We start from the raw sequence: 21,381 nt of genomic DNA, 5'->3' as shown, positions 1-21,381 counted from the left end.
TAGGGAGCAGCAACCAGGCCAATTTGCCTGGATCACAGTGTGTATGAAGGTGAGTAATGTTCAATTAACTCAAAAATAAGCTAGAGCCGGATTTTAAAGAGCTTTAAATGCCAATGAGAGGAATTTGTTTAATAAATGAATTCAATCTTGCCATTGCTGACACCTTCAATCAAGAGAAATATTATTCTGTACCTTGTTAATGTGCCTGAAATTATTTTCATATCTCTGTCTTGTAGTCATAAACTTATTATGTAGTGTTGGTAAATATTTCTACTCTTTCCCATGAAATTAGTCAGAAAAAAGGGAGAGAGCTTCCTAACAAGACAAAGAATGTTTGCCTTCTTTAGAAGTATGAAGCTCTTCTCATAACCCTGGTAAATACATGTCCCTCCACAGAATGGTGGCCAGTTCTTTGGATCTTTCAAGATATCCTCTTGTTAAGTATGTAAATTCATGATGAAGAGGAAACAGAGTTCACATTCCTCTGAGAATATTGTGCTGTAACTTACTAATTTTCCCTGGGAAGCAGCTGTAATGAACATTGTATATCATCTTTGTGAATATTTTTTTTAAATTTACTTATTTATTTTTAGTTTACCACACACGGTTCTACATAGTTTTGAGTTCCAGATTTTCTCCCCTCCCTCCCCCCTCCCTCCCCAAGACGGCATGGAATCTCATATAACTATCATGTATAACTTCGCAATGAATTAATTTATGCACTAGTCCAGTTGTGGAGAAGAATTATGACCAATGGAATGAATCATGAGAAAGAAGAAACAGAACAAAAAAAAAAAAAAAACAACCCAAAAACAAAAACAAAAGAGAAACAAAAAAGGCGAGCATGTAGTGCTCCTCGATCTGTATTCAAACTTCACAGTTCTTTCTCTGGATGAAGATAGAATTCTCCATCGTGAGTCCCCTGGAGTTGTCCTTGCACCTTAGGTTGCTGAGAAGAGCAAAGTATGTCAGGGTTGGTCCTCACGGAATCCATATATCTGTGGCTGTGCACAACGTTCTCCTGGCTCTGCTCCGCTCACTCAGCATTATGTCGTGTAGGTTTTTCCAGGTTGTTATGAAGTCTGCATCATCCCCATTTCTTATGGCACAATAGTATTCCATCACCTTCCTATACCACCGCTTGTTCAGCCATTCCCCAATTGATGGGCATCCCTTTGATTTCCAATTCTTGGCTACCACAAAAAGAGCTGCTATAAATATCCTTGTACATATGGGTCCTTTTCCCGCTTGTGTGATTTCTTTGGGATACAACCCTAGAAGTGGTATTGCTGGGTCAAAGGGTATGAACATTTCTATAGCCCTTTGGGCATAGTTCCAAACTGCTCTCCAAAATGGCTGGATTAGCTCACAACTCCACCAGCAATGCAACAATGTTCCAATTTCCCCACATCCTTTCCAGCATTTGTCATTTTCCTGTTTTGTTATTTTAGCCAATCTGACAGGAGAGATGTGGTATCTAAGGGTTGTTTTGATTTTCATTTCTGTAATCAGTAGTGATCCAGAGCATTTTTTCATATGCCTATAGATAGCTTTAATTTCTTCCTCTGAAAACTGCCTGTTCATATCCTTTGACCATTTCTCAATTGGGGAATGGCTTGTATTCCTATATATTTGGCTCAGTTCCCTGTATATTTTAGAAATGAGGCCTTTATCAGAGATACTAGTTGCAAAGATTTTCTCCCAATTTTCTGCTTCCCTCCTAATTCTTTGTGAGTATTAAAGAGAAAAAAATAATAAAATTCTTATTTTAGACACCAGAGAACTATATCTAGGAGCCTGGCAATTCATAAGAACAAGATTCATATAAGATGATGGGTATTCACCTTCAACTTCAAAGGGCTAGTGGCTAGCCTATATTATATAAGGATTAAAAAAGGAATAGACACCTGCAGGCCCTAGGGAATTGATAGGAACAGGATTCATATTGTTTACAGAAGGTTGGTGGATATTGCCTTGCAGTCTCCAGGGCCTCCTCTAGCACTGGGCCATCAGGGCTCATACTGGGCCAAGACCTCACCATTCACTGCTTGGCTTCTAGTTCCCAGGGCCTAACTTTCACAGACTTTAGCTATTTCATAATAGGGCTCTCATATTTCCCAGCCTAAGACCTCTATTTCTCTCCCCTATAAAGCTAGCTTCTCAGGGCCTCACAAAAAATAACATCACCACTTGCCACAAGCTTTGACTTGAAGGGAAGACCTTGAAGTATAATCTCCTGCCTCTTTCAGTGGCCCTTTACCCTGCTACTGATACTCTTCCTGGAATCATTCTTCAATAGTTAGCATAATCCCACAGTCATCCAACTGATTTGGAATCTCCAGCCACTGATATGCAAAGACCATCCTCACTGCCACTCCCTCATTCCCAACAACTACAAAGGAGATTCTGGAGTTCTGAAATGCTAGTCCCTCAAAATGCATACTCTGGAACAGAGTTAATATCATGAACAAATTTCTGTAATGAACAAATTTACTGTAATCATTGCCCTTTTCCATTCCACTCTTTCTACCTTATATAGCCCACAAAGACTTTGGGTTTCGTTTTTTTTGTTTGTTTGTTTTTTTTTGCATTGCGTTTTTTTGTATTCTCGGTATTTAGCATTGTTCCAGAAACAATATAAGTGCTTAATAAATATTTATTGATGGACTGATGTTGACTGAGTGACTGTTTCATTCACTTGGCTGATGGGTTACAATGAGATTTCAGGAACTGTGACACTTTTATTCTTTAGACTAGTAGTCTATCCTGACCCCAACTCACACAAACATTTCTCATTGCTAATGATAATCATTTAATATGAATTTGGTAACTTCAATAAGGGCCAGCACCTGAACTAATAATCAACCAGAAGAAGGGCCTGAACTGATTGACCAGAAGAACAGTCTGAACCTAACAATCTCTTTATTCTCTGAGTAAACTCAAAGAATACCTCTTCCTACATCAACAAGGCCAGATCAGCTAACTTAAGAGCATTCTCTCCTCTGTCTATTAGCCATTAAGGATGAGATTCTTAACCCTAGACATTGTCTTTAATAATGTGACTTCTTCTTCTTTTATGGGCATATGCTATGTTATGGTGTGTTGATGGTAAATTAAACATAGAGATCCTGGGTTGTAATTTCAATTGAAACTTCATCAACTCTCTTATTTTATTGTATTTACAACCTATTCAATTAAGAAAAGCCCTTTTCTTGTATCATGGTTAAACATGCATGGGGATTATAAAATTGAGTAACACAGGCATACTGAGTTGGGACTAAAAATGTTTTTAAACCTTCTCATTCTTTTGTTCAGTCAGAACTTATGCTCTGGCTCCTTGTACGTACAAGAAAGCTAGCTGTAAGGGAAGAAACACTATGAATTTATATATCACCTAGCTTGTTTGTCTCCTTTAACCAATTAAGGGCGACACTAACAACTCTTAAGCACCCTAGATGTCTTCCTCAAACACATCTATCTTCTTTCCTTTTCCATTTTGCTCCAAAGGCAAACCCAAGCTTAGAAGTTTGGGAACGAGATCAAGGTTGGGGCATGACTCAATATAATTCTTTCACATAGTGAACTCTAGGCCTACATTAAGTTTTAAACAAAGAGGACAAAGAATAGAGAAGGTAGGAGAAAGTTCTCACCTTTCTGCTTATCGGTCTTGAAAGGCTTATTGAAAGTTTGGCAGCAGTCTAATAGAAGAGAGCCAGAAAGTCCATTAATTCTGCAAATAGTTAATTCACCCTCCAAGGAATCAAACAAGTGTTTAGGCTTGAGTCTTTTTAGGCAAAAGTATTTAATGAGTCCCCACCAATTGCCCAGGAGCAGCTAACATAGTCCCCATTTTCAGTTTTTATATCTCTTTTCATACTGGAGATATGGATACTGTATTTAGCATCAAGATGCAGGGCTCCTGGTCTTGTGTGTGTATGTGTGAACATAAAATAAGTTCATAATTTCATATAGTCTTTTTTTGCTCTTTGCATATTAAAATATTTATTTTTGCCAATCTTTAATTTAATAATTAAAAGTGATCCCAATTTAGTTCCATATCTACCACTTATTAATTGTGTGACATCAGGCAAGTTGCTGGACCTTGTGGAGCATTGCCTCATCTGTAAAATGAAGGGGTCAGGTCTTGCATCTGTTTTGACTTGCTTTGGTATATTAGGTAAGTCCCTTCTGTCCTCCGTTTCCTCATTTGTGAATGTCATGCCTCCTTCACTCCAGTTTTTTCCTGCTCTTCCTTCTCCTGCTTGAACTGATGGCCAAAACTTTGGAATCCTGGCCTTGACTGATGAGTTTTCACTTAATTTTGCCCTTACCCAAATCCACAACTATCACTTCCCAGTCATTCCTCTGCTTGAATTACTATGCTCATATTTACTCTAACCCCTTCAAACTGCATATAGTCTTTTCCCCTTAGAATTAAGGCCCCCTTAGAATTTATGGGCAGGAACGATTCTGTTTGCTTACATTTGCATCCTTAATGCTTAGCAGAGTCTGGTACATAGTAAGGAAATAATAAATATTTTTGACATTGATTCATTCTTTTATTTTTGTTTTTACATTTGATGATTCTAAAAAACAAAATAAAGCCAATCTCATGTCCCTGAGATAAATGAAGGTTATAAAAGGCAATGTGTTTTATTGGGAAGGACTCTGGATTTGGAACAAGATGACCTATGTCAAATCCTACCTATATGACCTTCAGCAAATCATTTAACCTCTATGAACTTCAATCACCTCATCTGTAAAATAAGGTTGAATTTTAAGACCCATTCCAGCACTGAATCTTTTGATATTATAAAAATAATTCTGCCAGCAATCACAGATGGAATTCAAACACGTCTTCTCTCCCTCTGGGTCCTTCCCTCTTCCCACTATTCCAAGCTGCCTCTATAGATCTCATTTACTAACATCCTCACACCCATATGTAAACCTAGAAATCTGTAGGTTATTTTCAAAGTATGAATGTTTTATTATAAGGAGTTTAAATGTTAAAATTATTAACTATCACAATTAAGACTCCAGTGGTTTCTCCCTTACATGGACTTGGCTGAGGGAAAGTGTTCTGAATGGAAAGGTCTATTCCCCCAGATTAATCGCTATCTGGAGATAGGTCCTATCTCCTTGTGACAGATAGGTCACTTACCTGTGGAGTCAGGTATGAAAAAAAAAAAGCTAGGTTGATATCAGAAGAGATGAAGGAGAAGTTCTCAATCTCCAAGACTCATGTTTTCCAGTGACTGTTACCAGGGAATGGGACTTTACATCCTCTCCTGGTCCCCATTAGCAGGAGGTAGGAAAAGAGAGGGGACCTCCTTAGAGCATTCATAATCCCTGGAGTGCTCTTGATGTGTCTATGGGGAGAACTATCTGAGGTCAGTGGATATCTCTATGCTGGAGATACCCCAGAAATCACAAAACCTAAGAATTGTGGTCATGTAATCTCTATCTTCATAGCTTTTGAAGTATAATCTATCAATATACAGTAAAAGCTACAAATTTAATTGCATCCTTTGGCTTAATAACTCAGTCTTGAGGACATAACATAAACCATTATTCAAAATAACAACAACAATAGCTATTGCTTTACAGACATTCAAAGCTTATTCGAAATAACTACAGAACCTGGAAAACCCTTTAAGGACCCAATTAGACAGAAATGTGTAAATAAATTGGGGTACATTACTGTAGTGGAATACCATAATGTTAAATTTGTCAAGGATAAGTACAAAAAGAAAATATGGAAAGGCCTTTGTCAAAGAGTGCCAATTTGAAAAAGCAGAAATAGAAAAAAATGTGATATATTTACCATTGACCATTTAATAAAGGAAAAATGAATGGGAATGAATCCCAATTGACACAGAGTGAGGGAATGAAAAGTTATGATATTTTGGAGGCTGTATTTCAATTATTTATATGTAAACAGCTACAAAGTGATTCTTTGTAATGATGTTCAATGTTGGTAACTTTTTTTTTTTAAACAGTGGAAAGGCAATCAAAAGACCTGGGCTCTTGTCCCAGGTCTATTAATGAGTCACTGTGTAACTTTAGTCAATCATTTCATGGTACTTCAGTTTTCCTTCCTATAGCACAAAGGTTGCCGGTACTGCTCAGTATATGCTTATATAATGACTTATCAAATTCTTTCTAAATTCCTTGTGCCTTCCTCAAAAAGCTCTATATATTCTTCAGTCCCTGGACCACGCAGTCCCTGCTTTGGCATCCAATACCTTCCTGGGTAAAGGGAACAAAGTAGTTACACAAGGGTTATCTCAGGAGACATAGATAATATGGTATGCATGAATATGAAATCTAGGAAACTCCACCTTCAACACTATTGTGTAATATGTCAGTATGGGCAGCTAGGTGGTTCAGTGAATAGTGTGCTGGGCCTGTAGTCAGGAAGACTCATCACCCTGAGTTCAAATTTGGCCTGAGAACTTGGTAGCTATGTGACTCTGGGAAAGTCACTTAACCCTATTTGCCTCCATTTCCTCATCTGAAAAATGAGCTGGAGAAGGAAATGGCAAACCGTGCCAGTATCTTTGCTAAGAAAACCCCAAATGTGGTCATAAAGAGTCAGACACAACTTAAAAACAACAACAACAACAACAACAACCAGTGACAATTGTAAAATCTAAAAGGTTTAATTTCAGTCATGAAAAGCTCCAGAGAGCAGTAGTTTTATGGTGTTTAGCACAGAGAATTAGTCTTATATGTGTGGAAACTTCTCACAGAAACTGACAGTTACTCCTACAAGAGGCCCTGCAAAGCCCATCCTCCACAAATAGCCACCACGGTGCAATTTAAAGGTGTTTGACTGATAATCAAAATATCTGGGTTCTGTTTTTAGGCAGAAGGTAATCTCTCAGAGAGTAGGGTCTGTTTTCATATTTGCTTTTGTATACATACAACCAGTATGTGGCAGAGATGATATGTCTCTATGTATACATATACATCTACATATAGATATATTTTCCAAATAAGTTTTCTTTGATTTCACATATATATATATATACATATATACACACATATACGCATATATATGTGTATATATATATATATATATATATATATATATATATCAGTAGGTTAAATGAAACTTTAAAAAACAGTTTTTTTCCAAACTACAATCGAATAAATTTTTTACATAACAATTGTCTCCTGGATACTACATCAGCCCATGTGGGAGCTTTCCCTGAGTTACTAAATTTCTGGTTGCCATTGCCACTAATGAGATATGATAAGATTCTTCTTGGAGTTGGGATTGAAGGGTTCAGATAATGTGAATGGGGAAGGCAGAGCAGTTACTGTTGTTGGGATCAGGCTTGCGGCTTATCAAGTGGTACTATGTTTGAACCCAATATAAAATAAGGAGACTGGAGAGGCTATGGCTACCAGTGATACTTAGATTATACGCTGATTTTTAAAAATCCTATCTTCTCCTCTAACGTTACCTTCTTCTACCTACTTCGTACGTATTTGGTATATATCTGCCTACATAAAACTCGTGTCCTCCAGGGAGGCCTGGTTGTGAATGAATGGAGCATGAACGTCTCCAGCATAGAAATTGCAGAATCTCAGGAAAAAGGTAAGGGGTGGTGTTGAAGACCAAGATAAGAGGCTTTCTGTCTCAGGAGAGGCTTGGCCAAAAGAAAGCTAGGAGCAAGGGAGGTTTGGATGGTCTCACTATCCCAACTATTTGTAACACTTTTTACTATGTCTGTGGGCCTCTTCATTGAGAGCTTGATCCTTGCCATCCAAGCTCAGGGATGGCTGTCTTTATTCTGCATATATTCCACAGAGAAATTTGAAGTGAGCAGTTAAGGAGACATAAGAGTCACTGGAAACTTCCATGTTTCCTTCAGATCTCGTGCTATTACCCATCATACTTTGGCCCTAGAATTAGTTCCATTCCTTCTCAATCCTATTATAATCATGGCTTCACTCTTCCTGTGTTGTCCAGCCTCTATACTGTTTTAAACGGATTTTTGTTTTGTTTTGTTTCCCTTAGTAGTATTATTTTTTCAAATTACCAGTAAAGATAATTTTCAACATTCATTTTTGTAAAATTTTGAGTTCCATTTTTTCTCCCTCACTCCTTTCCCTCACCCCTCCCCAAGACAGCAAGCAATCTGATATAGGTTATATGTGTACAACCATGTTAAACATATTTCCACCTTAGTCATGTTGTGAAAGAACAATAAGAACAAAAAGGAAAAACCATGAGAAAGAAAAAAATTTAAAAAGTGAAAATAGTATGTTTCCATTTGTATTCAGACTCCATAGTTCTTTCTCTGGATGTGGGTAGCATTTTCTATCAAGAGTCTTTTGGAATTCTCTGGCATGTTTGTATTACTCAGAAGAGCTAAGTCTATCATAGTTGATTATCGCACAATGTTGCTGTTACTGTGTACTCTATTCTTCTAGTTCTGCTCACTTCACTCAGCATCAGTTCATGTAAATCTTTGTGAAGCTAATTTTAAAGAGTGAACTGAATATCTAATTCAGCTCAAGCCCTTCTATCTTCTAACTGCTCCTTCTCCCATAAATTTCTCCCAAGCCAGCTCCGGCCCTGAGGCACTAGGATTCTTATGCATTACATTTGACCATATCTAGTAAAATCTCCCATGCTACTCTCTGCCTAGCTTAAGCATCGCTCCTTCTTTATGTCTTGATCACCTCTTTTTACCCTCCCCTACCCCTTTACACTCACATTTTCTATCTCTAGCTCTGGGAAAAGAAAGCAAATCAACAATCCCATCATTCTTGGAAAAGATAAGTGAATCAATTGTCCATGGCTCCACTCATCATCAAGACCAAAATATTCTTCCCTGATGATCACTTCTCTCTTGTATTATCTTCCCCTATTAGACTGTAAACTTCCTGAGGGCAAGGACTACTTTGATTGCTTATATTTGTATCTCCAACATAGTGCCTGGGGTAGAGTAAGTCCTTTTCTTCCCCATTCATTCCTCTTTGTACTCCATATTTAGGATCTTGACATTTGCACCAATATATTGTCTTCTGCCACCATTTCCTCCAGTTACAGCATTGTGTGAATCTTGTCTCACTAACTGGACTATGAAACGCATGGGACTCAGTCCACATTTCCTCTGTTAGCTATTTTTACCCCTTAATGGCTGAGACAAGGTTGGGACAGATCAAGCTAATGATGATGATGATAATTAACATTTATTTAGTGCTTACTGTGTGCCAGGCATCGTGCTAAGTGCTTAACAATTATTGCATTTGAGGGCTACAACAACCCTGTGAGGTAGGTGCCATCATTCTCCTCATCTTTGCAGATGAGGAAGCTGAAGTAAACAAAAGTTAAGTGACTTATTCAGAATCACACAGCTAGTCAGTGCCTGAGGTCAGATTTAGATTTAGGTCGTCCTTACTCTAGGCATGATGTTCTATCCACTCTGTCTTCTAGTTAACACCTGCACACTAGGTTATTGTTTGAGTCATCCTGTCTGGCCTAGTATGTACACAGTTAACACAGCTATAAAGCCCGATGCCTCTAGAGTTTAGAGTTGGTCTCCTGGGACTCTTAAGTCTGAGAGTCTCCTTAGAGAGAACAACCAGGACTGCATAAACTTGTTTGTCTCACAGCAGGGTCAGCCCTGAAAGCCCTGGATGTTTTCCAGGCCAATGGCATTTCTGTCCTTCATTCACTCTACAACTAGTGAGTGACAAGGTATGCTCTCCAGAGGTGAGTGTGTGAGTCACTGGATTTCAATTTTCTTGATTCCACCAAGGTTCTGAGAACATCTGGGGAAGAAATTTCCAGGGTGGTCATGGAGAAGGGCACTGGAAAGCTCTAGATAGAGCCCCCCACTCCACTTGGGCCATCTGTACCTAGAAGGAGTCTAAGCTTAGTACTTTGGGCAGACTCTCTCATGATCACATTATTTCTCCTCTAAATCTCTGGGCTTGAAAAATGATCCAAGTCAGAGCTCCTATGTTACATAATTTTATATGTATGTATGTATGCATGTATGTATGTATGGATATATGCCTGTATATATAAATATAAACACATATATGTATTTATGTGTATATACACACATATGTATATGTGCCTGTTTGTGTGGTTATGCACACAAAAGGATATATATGCAGAGATATACTTGCACATATGTGCATATTTGTACACACTTACATATACATGTATATATTGGAGAACACTCAGGAAGGGCATATGTGAAGCTCAGTTCTTGGGGCACCAGAATGCCCATTGTCTCAACTAAGAAATTGAAGGTTGGGGTAAATCTCCTGCTTCTGAGGTTTAGAGTTTTCCTTGACTAGAAGGGAGGGAAGTAGATATAACCTTCCATCATTGACCTTTCCTGTGGAGGAGGAATCATAGAGCTATTGGTGGCTGGATTTCATGTCCAGGCTTCCTGGAGTGACCTGTGCTTTCCCTTTTAACCTTGCAGTCCTGATTAAAGGCTCAAGCCCCAGTTCCGTATAGCCTTTGGAGTTTTGACTCATTTTCCCATGTCTTATCATATTCCTTTCTTAATTCACCAACCTTCATTGATCCTGATGACTAATGTGATCCTTTTTACTCTAGTTCCTGCATAAGCAGTACATCCTGGGTCTCTACTACTACCCTTGACTTCTATAGTTACCCATTTCTTTCCATCTGGCTACCACAGGAGCTCAGTATATCAAAGTCAGGACATGGGTATTCCTTGGAAACCTTAAGAGTTCTATAAATCGATTTGAAAACTAATGCTCCCCCTGTCTATGCTTGGCTTGGAGAGAATGGAGACCAGAGTCCCCTCTGCCCTAGGCTTTTTAACCCTGAGTCGCACATAATAAATTTGTTACTCGTCCATTCTGGACTCCAGCTTTCTTCTCAATTCTAGGGGAGTGTAGAGGTATCTGTTTTCTGTCCTAGAGGGATGAGTATGTCTCTTGCGCACTTCTCAAACCCAGAGGAGAGGTTACAATGAATCATCATGTTCTGGCCTCTATTGCAACTACATGGGGGTCCCAGGGTTTGTTCCTAGAACTGGAACCTCAGGGTACTGTTATAGTGTCAGGGAGAGAAGTAGTTTGTCCTGTTCAGGATCTATGTCTCTCTCCTACCCTGGGTCCCTCATTCTAACCCCTATGTCCCAAATGGGTCTATCCCTCAAATCTTCTGAGACTTCTCCTCTTGGTTCCCTGATAGCCTTTACTTAGGATCAGGCTTCCCTCTCCTTTTCCGTGTAGTAGCTTCAACCTGTTGCTTTGTACCTGTCACTTTTATCTTCTACCTCTCTCTCTTCCCTTGTTTTAATAGTCTTCTGCTTTCCTTCTTAGATCTTGTTACCGCTTGTATACTTGTTATCACTCAATTAGCTTGAGCTATTAGCTCCATTGTTTGAAAATCAGCACCCATCTGATTCTGCTACTCCAATGAGATACTGCACACAGTCGAACTACTGTCTGAGCACAAAATGTGCCTTACCTTCAGAAACTGGCACCTTGGGATAATGAATAGAGCTGGCCCCAGAGCCAGGAACACTTAGGTTCATATCTCATACAAACTGGATGTGTGAAGCCATGGGCAAGTCATTTCTCAGTGCTCTAGATCAGCAGGGCCAAACTCAAATAGAAACAGGGCCACCCAACTGTACATAAGGATCCAGGCTAGCTACCTGCTGCCTTAGAAAACCACATATTAACATCATATATGTCCCATTGTATTTTTATTTATTTTGTTAAATATTTACCAGTTAGATTTTAATTTGGTTCACTACACACTTAGAGGTGCTGGAGGCCTGACAAGTATTTGGCACTTCTGTTCTAAACTATTCTCTAAAATTGTAAATTACAGAGAAGATGACTTCCATTCGTCGGAGCTTCCCCTCCCAGGACTTCGCTATATTAATGAAACCATAGATCCAGACTCTATATTAATCCCTATCAATTCAATAAATATTTATTAAGGTAGTATTGAGATGGAATATGGCCCTCTGATCCAGGAAGGCAAAAGGGAGATGATATAATAATAACTAGTATTTATATAGCACTTTAAAGTTAGCAAAGGTCCTTACAAATATTATCTCATTTAATCCCCACAACAATCCTCAGAGGTAAGTTCTTCTATTACCCCCACTTTGCAGAGGAGGAAACTTAAGTTGACAGAATTTAAGTGACAGCATCACACAGCTAGTAAATATAAGGCAGAATTTGAACTCAGGTTATCCTGACTCCAGGTCCATCTTTTTATCCACTGTACTATGCAGCTACCTTTATTTTACAATGTCTACTTCCTGAAGGCATGTCACTGTTCAGTCTATCCACCGTTCAGAGAACAGACATTATTTTATTGTGAACTATGTTTATCCATACAGCCATTTCACCAATAAAATTGAAAATTTTTACTTTGGTGCTTGCAATCTGAAGTCTCTGCTTCCTTTCTTAGCCTCAATGATACAGCAAAGTTTGCAGTGCCTGGGACCTGGCACCGGTACCACCCCATGAAAACAATGAAGATTCTACTGTCCCAACTTACACTCGTTGATGCTATAATTAAAACTTATCCCCACAAATATGCTACTTCTTCAATGTATTTTTATGCTTAAATTTTTATCTTTAGGTGAGGAATAAAGATCTTGTTTAAAAAAACAATGAAGCCAGCAAAAGAGCTTTTGTAGGTCTGACAACGAGGTTTTTTTTTTTCTTGCTTCTGAAGCCATAAAGGACTGATACTTGTTTACTAGGAAAGTCCCCTTTAATGAAAGCCAAAAATCCAGAAAAAAAGTATTCTCTGGATACCAACTGTAGTTTCCTGACTGCCATGCTTAGGTACTACTCTTGTTAAAGGAACAGGTTTTTGAGTCTTTCCATGGCTTCTTGTGTTACCATTGAGGCATCAAAGAGGCAGAGTAAATAGAGCTGTGGACCTGGCCTCAGAAAGATCTGAGTTCAAATACAGTCTCAGATACTTGATAGCTGTGTGACCCTGGGCATGTCCCTTAACTTCTGTCTGCCTTTGTGCTCTCATCTGTAAAATGGAGATAACAATATCATCTATATCCCAGAGTTGTCACGAGGATCAGTGAGATAATATTTATAAAGCTCTTTGCAAACTTTAAAGCACTGTAAAAATGCTAGCTGTTATTATCATCATTATTCATTGATGTATCTTGTCTCCTTAGCATACTCTGAAATCTATGAATAGTATTATGTCGGAGTAAAATGGTACCTATCTGCCAAAGAGCACTCTCTTTCTAGCTCAGACTGCCTTGAGGATTCCATAGACTCCCTCTCCCTCAAACCCATCTAGAGCACTTATAGAACAAAAGGTACTAATAATATTATCATTGGATTGGGATCACCATACCTATGTTCCTGGCAACCTCTGCTGACAACCACAGGTGTTGTCCTATTGCTAATTTCTTTGTTTTTTAGAGCAGCCAATTCACCAAGAACTTTAGAGGCTGGATGTTGTACCTTTTACAATTTCAGGGTGCTCTTACCATCATTAGTAATAGTCATGTCATCAATATCATTCCCCAACATCTTATCCAAGCCAAGTGGATGAAGAGAAATATTTTACAATATTGGAAATAGAAACTGTAACCATAACATTTTAGGATCATTTTTTCTGACAGAGCCCTGAGGTTCCCGTAACCATTGTGGCCAAGATGGAACACTCATCTGATCTGCTTAATGGTATATATGTTGAACAAGCCCCTTCACCCTGAGAAGTCCGATCTGAAGGAAAGGAAGATAGGTTTCATGCTTTAAAAATGTGGTTTAATTGTCATTGAAAGGATTATCATTAAAAGCTGTCTGTCTGGCACCAGAAAGTTACCATCAACATTTCTTCTTGGGTCAAATATCAGTATGTGTTTTATGGTATTGGGCATTACTTCCTAAAATTAGCAGAGTAAATTCAACTTTTAAACAAACAAATACCCACACAACCTATATATATATATACACATATATACACATATATACATATATATACATATATACATATACATATATACACATATATACCTATATATACACATAGATACACAGATACATATATATGCATGTCATACATATATGTATGCCCACATATACATATATGAGTGTGTGTGTTTATATACATACATGTGTGTGTGTGTATATATATGTGTGTGTGTGTGTATATATATATACATATATATATATACATATATATATATATATATATATATATATATATATATTTCCCTCAGTAAAACAAAAACTATAGTCTGAGGTACTTTGCCTCCACATTACAGTGATGTCCCATTAAAGCCATATGAATAAGGTATAAACCCTACCCATTTTTCCTGAGTTACAGGAAATTATTTTTTTCCTTTAAAAAAAAGACAAAATTATGAAAACAGCTAAACTTCAATGTTAATAGCCACAGTGTCTTAATATAATGTTTCAGAATAGGTCTTGGGTCTTAGGTCAATGAAAAGTTTAATGTTTTGATCACTGTGTTATAACTTCTTTTGTACTCTTATGCATTGTATATTAGGCATTTGCATCTATGATTCTGAGCAGGGGGTTTTACTTAGCCTTCCATAGATTGCCTGCTAAAGTGTGGTCTCATGACACACATGAAAAAAAATGAAAATTCCTATTTTAAAGTAACTTCCATGGTAAGAAAAAGTTCAAGGTAGAATTTTGGATCACTCTCACTAATTAATGCCTGACTGTTATGAACATCTTTTCAAACTAATTTTGCATTGAGTTAAAAAGAAGAAGCTTCCTAAAATCCCTCTACCTCTCTCACCTTGCAGTTAAAAATCTTCCCAGTGGTTTGCCCTTAATCTTCCCATTGGCTTAGAGTCCAAATCCCCCTTTCAATCTTTTTTTGTTGGTTTGTTTTGTTTTGATCAGTAGCTATATGTGTTTCATAATCTGAATTGTTTCTTTTCTGATTACCCTATTTCAGTCCATGGTTGTAGTGATTCCCTATTATGTTCTCTTTTCTTCTGTTGTTTTTTACATTCAACAAAGAAATGAGGACTGATAGGTTACTAGGCACAGCAGCATTATGCTTAGAGCAGAACACATCTTTTGTTCCTTTCTTCTCTCGCTACCAGTACAAATTACTGAACTTTCTAATGAAAAGTTTTCTCTGAGTTTACATTTAATTTTTTTCTTTCTTTCAAAAGAAGTGAGAAGGCTTCCTCCACACTTACCTTGCAGGCCAGGAATAATCAGTCATTTTTACAACAGGCTTAATTATTTAATTAATAGACCTTCAATTAAGTTGTCCCAGCATTGTTTAGCAATTTAAAACATTTATAAGATTATTCAGTAAGAAAATTAACCAGATTTTTTTTCTAAAGAAAGTTCTTACAGAAGAGAATATTGAACAAAAATGAAATATATTTTAAAATTGCTTCATGACAAAGCAATCTAGTACATTAAACCATTATGTGTACTTGTCTATCTGAAGGAATAAGAAAGAATGCAACGACAGATGATCAATAAGGAAGGAGGATGGGGAGGAAAAAAGGGTAGACGTACTAAGAGCCACTATTTGTGAGCCTTGGTTGCTTTGTTGAAAGGAGAAGGGCCAACAAGACAATTTACCCAATTTTGCAATCGTGCTCAAGACCAACAATACCCTTATTCACCATGGTGATTTCCTACATTAGCAACAGCAGCTCCTTCATCTTCATCTTGATGGACCTGCCAGGGCTAGAAGATGCCCACCACTGGACAGCCATCCCAGTCTGTTCCATCTACCTCCTCTCTTTCCTAGGCAACATTGCCATCATGTACATTGTCAAATCAGTGCCCAGCCTCCACACCCCCATGTACCTCTTCCTCTCTATGCTCTCAATGGCAGACTTGGGTCTCTCTGCATCCACACTGCCCTCCATGGTGGCTGTCTTCCTTCTGGGCCATAGGAAAATGAATGCAGCTACATGTTTTGCACAGCTCTTCTTTATCCACACCTTCTCAGTCATTGAATCTGCTGTGCTTCTTGCCATGGCTTTTGACCGCTGTGTTGCCATTCGTGAGCCATTGCGTTATGCCACCATCCTTACCAACTGGCGCATTGGTGCCATTGGATTGGCTATTGTCACTCGAAGTGCTGCCCTTCATCTGCCCCTGCCTGTTCTCCTTAACCACCTGAGTTTCCAATCCATTAGCAAACTGTCTCATTCTTACTGTGTTCACCCTGATGTTCTGAAGCTGGCCTACTCCAACACTCGGATCAATAGTGCATTTGGACTCTTTGTGATGCTCTCCACGTTGGGGCTTGATGCTTTGCTGATCCTTTTCTCCTATGTGTTGATTCTCTATACCATCCTGAGCATTGCCTCCAATGCAGAACGGCTCAAGGCCCTCAATACCTGCATCTCACACATTTTTGCTGTCCTGCTCTTCTACACACCACTAGTCAGCCTGTCTATGATCCATCGCTTTGGGAAAAAGATGCCAGCCCAGGTCTATATGCTTCTCTCTTACCTGCATTTCCTTGTTCCGCCCATGCTCAATCCCATTGTCTACAGCATCAAGACCAAGGAAATCAGAGTCCGAATCCTTAAGATGCTCCATCCTCAGAAGTTCTGAAGTTCCAGACATGGGAACCAGTAGGGGATCTTGAATATGTGTTTTGAACAAAACATCCTAGGAAGACAGGTCAGGAGGGATATTTTTGTGGTTTGCCTCACCAGTCAAGCAGACCATGGTAATGACTGATCCTGTATGGCTATCTGCTTGCTATGTAAGATCCATTAGGAAAGAGAAAAAATGGTTTCAGCCCTTGAGGAACTCCTAGTGTGATGGGGAAATCACACTTCCTGACTTCATGGATGTCCCAGTCTAGTGGGAGGAAGGGAGAGACATACACTGAGGAAAAATATAATTTATCCCAAAAGACAAATACAACACAAGAGCATTTTGCAAATTAAATACAAGATGCCTTCCCTTTACAGAACACATACACTGGAAAACTTTGACAAACATAATCTTATTTTATTATTCTCTAATAAAGTGGAAAAGAATTTTGGAAAATAATTGGTGCCAGTAAATATTGGACTTCAAAATAATGCAAACATAGTTTGCTGTTGTTGTTATCATTTTTATTTCTCTAAAAGAAGCAAATTGTCATTTTATTTTAAAATATTTATAATAGCAATGTTCATAATATGGAAATGCAAAAGATATATCTACATTCCAATACTACATTCCTCCAGGGAAATAGGCCCTGGGGAAGGCCATGCCCTTTAAATACAGATGAAGCAGATCTTCCTTTGGGTTAATCATTCAGAAATCCAAAGTAAGACAATAAACAAAAATTTAATTGTTCATCATGTGTCAGATACCGTGCTATGCGGGAGATATAAAGAAAGGCAAAAGGATCATTCCTGCTTCTTTTTGCTTGGATATTTTTGAAAAATCCATTAATTGTCTTCTTTGTTAGTTTATTCATTTAACTAAGATTTTACCTAGAGCTATAAGAAACGATAGCTAATATGCATGTAGAACTTAGGTGTCAGGCAGATGAAAATTATTTGAGTTGCCTCATTTGTAAAATGAGGGGGCTGAAGTGATGACAGGGGGACAGAGAAAAATGGAAGGTTTTGAATTCTCCAGCTCCACATTCGAAGCAGCATTTACCAAGTCACTTTCTTCACTTGAAATCAACCTCTCATGGTCTAAGTCCCTGACTTCTCAGTCATCCCAGGTACATCCAGAATGCTCTCACACCCTAAACGCTAGCTGTCTTTCTCTGCTCCTGTAATTATCACTCTTAAGTGGGCCTCTGACCATTCATTCTAGCGTCACTAGCAGCAGTCAGGCTACTGTTCTGAATCTTATTTGGTCCCTTAGAGTGATGGGCATGTGAATCCTTATGAAGTCTCACAGGTAATAGGATCACAGAATTCTAGAGCTGGAAAGGACCTCAGCTGGAGCCAGCTCCAACAGCCTCTTAGAAACTGTTAAATTTTCAGTGTCAGCATTTAGACATCAAAAGTCAGTAAACACGAGAAAGCAGGGCTTGATATATTGTTTTCTTGATTATCTGGACTTGATAGAGAAAATGTTAATAATGCTGATTAAAATCAAAAGTGTGTCATGCTACTTTTTTTGAGAATTGTTAAACATTTAAGAGCTCCACTACAACAAACCCAATGATATGTGCTGCCTTGGGTGTATTGTAGTTGAGGTTCTGTGAATCTTCTGCCTGGGAGGCTTCATGGTAAGTCATGTTCCTGTTTAATGATACAAACATAGCCTCACTAATATTGGTTGAATAAGTAATTAAAGTTCAATTTAGAGAGTGATGATTATGGAAAGAAAGTAAAAAAAAAAACAATCATGATGAGCAAAATTTTTTAATAAGAGTTTACTATTTTTTTTTAATTTATTTAACATATTTAGTTTTCAGCATTGATTTCCACAAGAGTTTGGATTACAAATTTTCTCCCCATTTCTACCCTCCCCGACTCCAAGATGGCATATATTCTGGTTGCCCTGTTCCCCAGTCAGCACTCCCCTCTGTCACCACACTCCCCTCCCATCCCCTTTTCCCTTCCTTTCTTGTAGGGCAAGATAAATTTTTATGCCCCATTGCCTGTGTATCTTATTTTCTTGTTGCATGCAAAAATATTTTTGTTTGTTTTTGAACATCTGTTTTTAAAACTTTGAGTTCCAAATTCTCTCCACTCTTGCCTTCCCACCCACCCTCCCTAAGAAGTCAAGCAATTCAACATAGGCCACATGTGTATCATTATGTATAACCCTTCCACAATACTCATGTTGTGAAAGACTAACTATATTTTGCTCCTTCCCAACCCATCCCGCTTTATTGAATTTTCTCCCTTGACCCTGTCCGCTTTCGAAAGTGTTTGTTTTTGACTACCTCCACCCCCATCTGCCCTCTCCTCCATCATCCCCCCCCATTTTTTTATCTTCTTCCCTCTTCTTTCCTGTGGGGTAAGATTCCCAATGGGGTATGTATGGTATTCCTTCCTTAGGCCAAATCTGATGAGAACAATGTTCACTCATTCCCACCTCATCTGCCCTCTCCCCTCCTCCCACAGAACTGCTACCTCTTGCCACCTTTATGGGAGATAATCCATCCCATTCTATCTCTCCTTATCTCCCTCTCTCAGTATGTTCCTCTCTCATCCCTTAATTTGATTTTATTTCTTTTAGATATCTTCCCTTCATCTTCAACTCACCCTGTGTCTGCTCTCTCCCTCTCTCCCTCCCCTCCCTCTCTCTCTCTCTCTCTCTCTCTCTCTCTCTCTCTCTCTCTCTCTCTCTCTTTCTCTCTCTCTCTGTATATATATATATATATATATATACATATATATATATATATATACATATATATACACACATACACACATAGATATATACATGAATACACATTCACCCATATATATACATAAACATATATGTATGCATATTCCCTTCAGCTACCCTAATACTGAGGTCTCATGAATCATACACATCATCTTTCCATGTAGGAATGTCAACAAAACAGGTCACCTTTAGTAAGTCCCTTGCAATTTCTTTTTCTTGTTCTTTTTCTTGATTACCTTTTCATGCTTCTCTTGATTCTTGTGTTTGAAAGTCAAACTTTCTATTCAGTTCTGGTCTTTTCACTGAGAAAGCTTGAAAGTCCTCTATTTTATTGAAAATCCATATTTTGCCTTGGACCATGATACTCAGTTTTGCTGGGTAGGTGATTCTAGGTTTTAATCCTAGCTCCATTGACCTCCGGAATATTGTGTTCCAAGCCCTTCGATCTCTTAATGTAGAGGCTGCCAGATCTTGGATTATTCTGATTGGATTTCCACAATACTCAAATTGTTTCTTTCTGGCTGCTTGCAGTATTTTCTCCTTGATCTGGGAGCTCTGGAATTTGGCGACAGTATCCTGGGAGATTTCTTTTTGGGATCTATTTGAGGAGGCGATTGATGGATTCTTTCAATTTCTATTTTGCCCTGTGGCTCTAGAATATCAGGGCAGTTCTCCTTGATAATTTCTTGAAAGATGATATCTAGGCTCTTTTTTGGATCATGGCTTTCAGGTAGTCCAATAATTTTTAAATTATCTCTCCTGGATCTATTTTCCAGGTCAGTGGTTTTTCCAATGAGATATTTCACATTATCTTCCATTTTTTCATTCCTTTCGTTCTGTTTTATCATATCTTGATTTCTCATAAAATCACTAGCTTCCACTTGCTCCAATCTAATTTTTAAAGTAGTATTTTCTTCAGTGGTCTTTTGGACCTCCTTTTCCATTTGGCTAATTCTGCCTTTCAAGGCATTCTTCTCCTCATTGGCTTTTTGGAGCTCTTTTGCAATTTGAGTTAGTCTGGTTTTTAAGGTGTTGTTTTCTTCAGTGTATTTTTCGATATTTTTTTGGGTCTCCTTTAGCAAGTCATTGACTTGTTTTTCATGGTTTTCTCGCATCCTTCTCATTTCTCTTTCCAATTTTTCCTCTACTTCTCTAACTTGCTTTTCCAAATCCTTTTTGAGCTCTTCCATGGCCTGGCACCAGTTCATGTTTTTTTTGGAGGCTGTTGGTGTAGGCTCTTGCACTTTATTGACTTCTTTAGGCTGTATGTTTCGGTCTTCTTTGTCAGCAAGAAAGAATGCAAAGTCTGAGACTGAATCTCGGTGCGTTTTCGCTGCCTGGCCTAATTCCCAGCCAACTAACTTGACCTTTGAGTTTTTCAGTGGGGTATGACTGCTTGTAGACTAACGAGTTCCATGTTCCACGTTTGGTGGGGAGGTGCCAGCTCTGCCACACCAGCACTGTTCCTTCCCCAACCCCCAACCCGGACTGGGCTTAGATCTTCAGCAGGCTGAGCACTCCTGCTCTGATCCGCCACTTAATTCCTCCCACCAGGTGGGCCTGGAGCCAGAAGTAACAACAGCTGTAGCTCCCCCACCTCCACTGCCCCCGGGGCTGGAAGCCGAACCTCGAACTCCTTCTACTCTCACAGCTTTTCCTACTAACCTTCTCCGTAGTCTTTGGTGTTTGTGGGTTAAGGAGTCTGGTAACTGCCGCAGCTTACTGATTCAGGGCGCTAGGGCCCCCTCCGCCTGGCTTCTGGTCTGGATGGTCCACGCCGTTGAGGCTGGGTTCTACTCTTCTCCGTTCCCAGCTCCTAGCTCCCAGCTCCGTGTGGGTAGACCTCACCCAGAGACCATCCGGGCTGTCCTGGGCTGGAGCCCTGCTTCCCTCTGCTGTTTTGTGGGGTCTGCCATTCTAGAATTGGTTCAGAGCCATTTTTCATAGGTTTTTGGAGGGACTCGGTACGGAGCTCACACTAGTTCCTGCTTACCAGCCACCATCTTGCCTTTGTAAACCAAGAGTTTACTATTTAAAGTGCAAGATTGGAGACTG

At 38.9% G+C, this 21,381-nt stretch overlaps 1 protein-coding gene across 1 annotated transcript; it reads left to right on the top strand.

Annotated features, from left to right (window-relative positions):
- The first annotated feature begins 15,636 nt into the window (after positions 1 to 15,636).
- LOC118835567 (olfactory receptor 51G2-like) lies at positions 15,637 to 16,581 on the top strand. Its single transcript, XM_036742762.1, has one exon. It carries the CDS (start codon positions 15,637 to 15,639, stop codon positions 16,579 to 16,581), a length of 945 nt encoding a protein of 314 aa, XP_036598657.1.
- The last annotated feature ends 4,800 nt before the right edge of the window (positions 16,582 to 21,381 follow it).

The sequence above is a fragment of the Trichosurus vulpecula genome, chromosome 2 (assembly GCF_011100635.1).
Source record: "Trichosurus vulpecula isolate mTriVul1 chromosome 2, mTriVul1.pri, whole genome shotgun sequence".
Classification (NCBI taxonomy): Eukaryota; Metazoa; Chordata; class Mammalia; order Diprotodontia; family Phalangeridae; genus Trichosurus; species Trichosurus vulpecula.
Note: the sequence above shows the minus strand (reverse complement) of the source record. Positions and strands in the feature narration are given on the sequence as shown.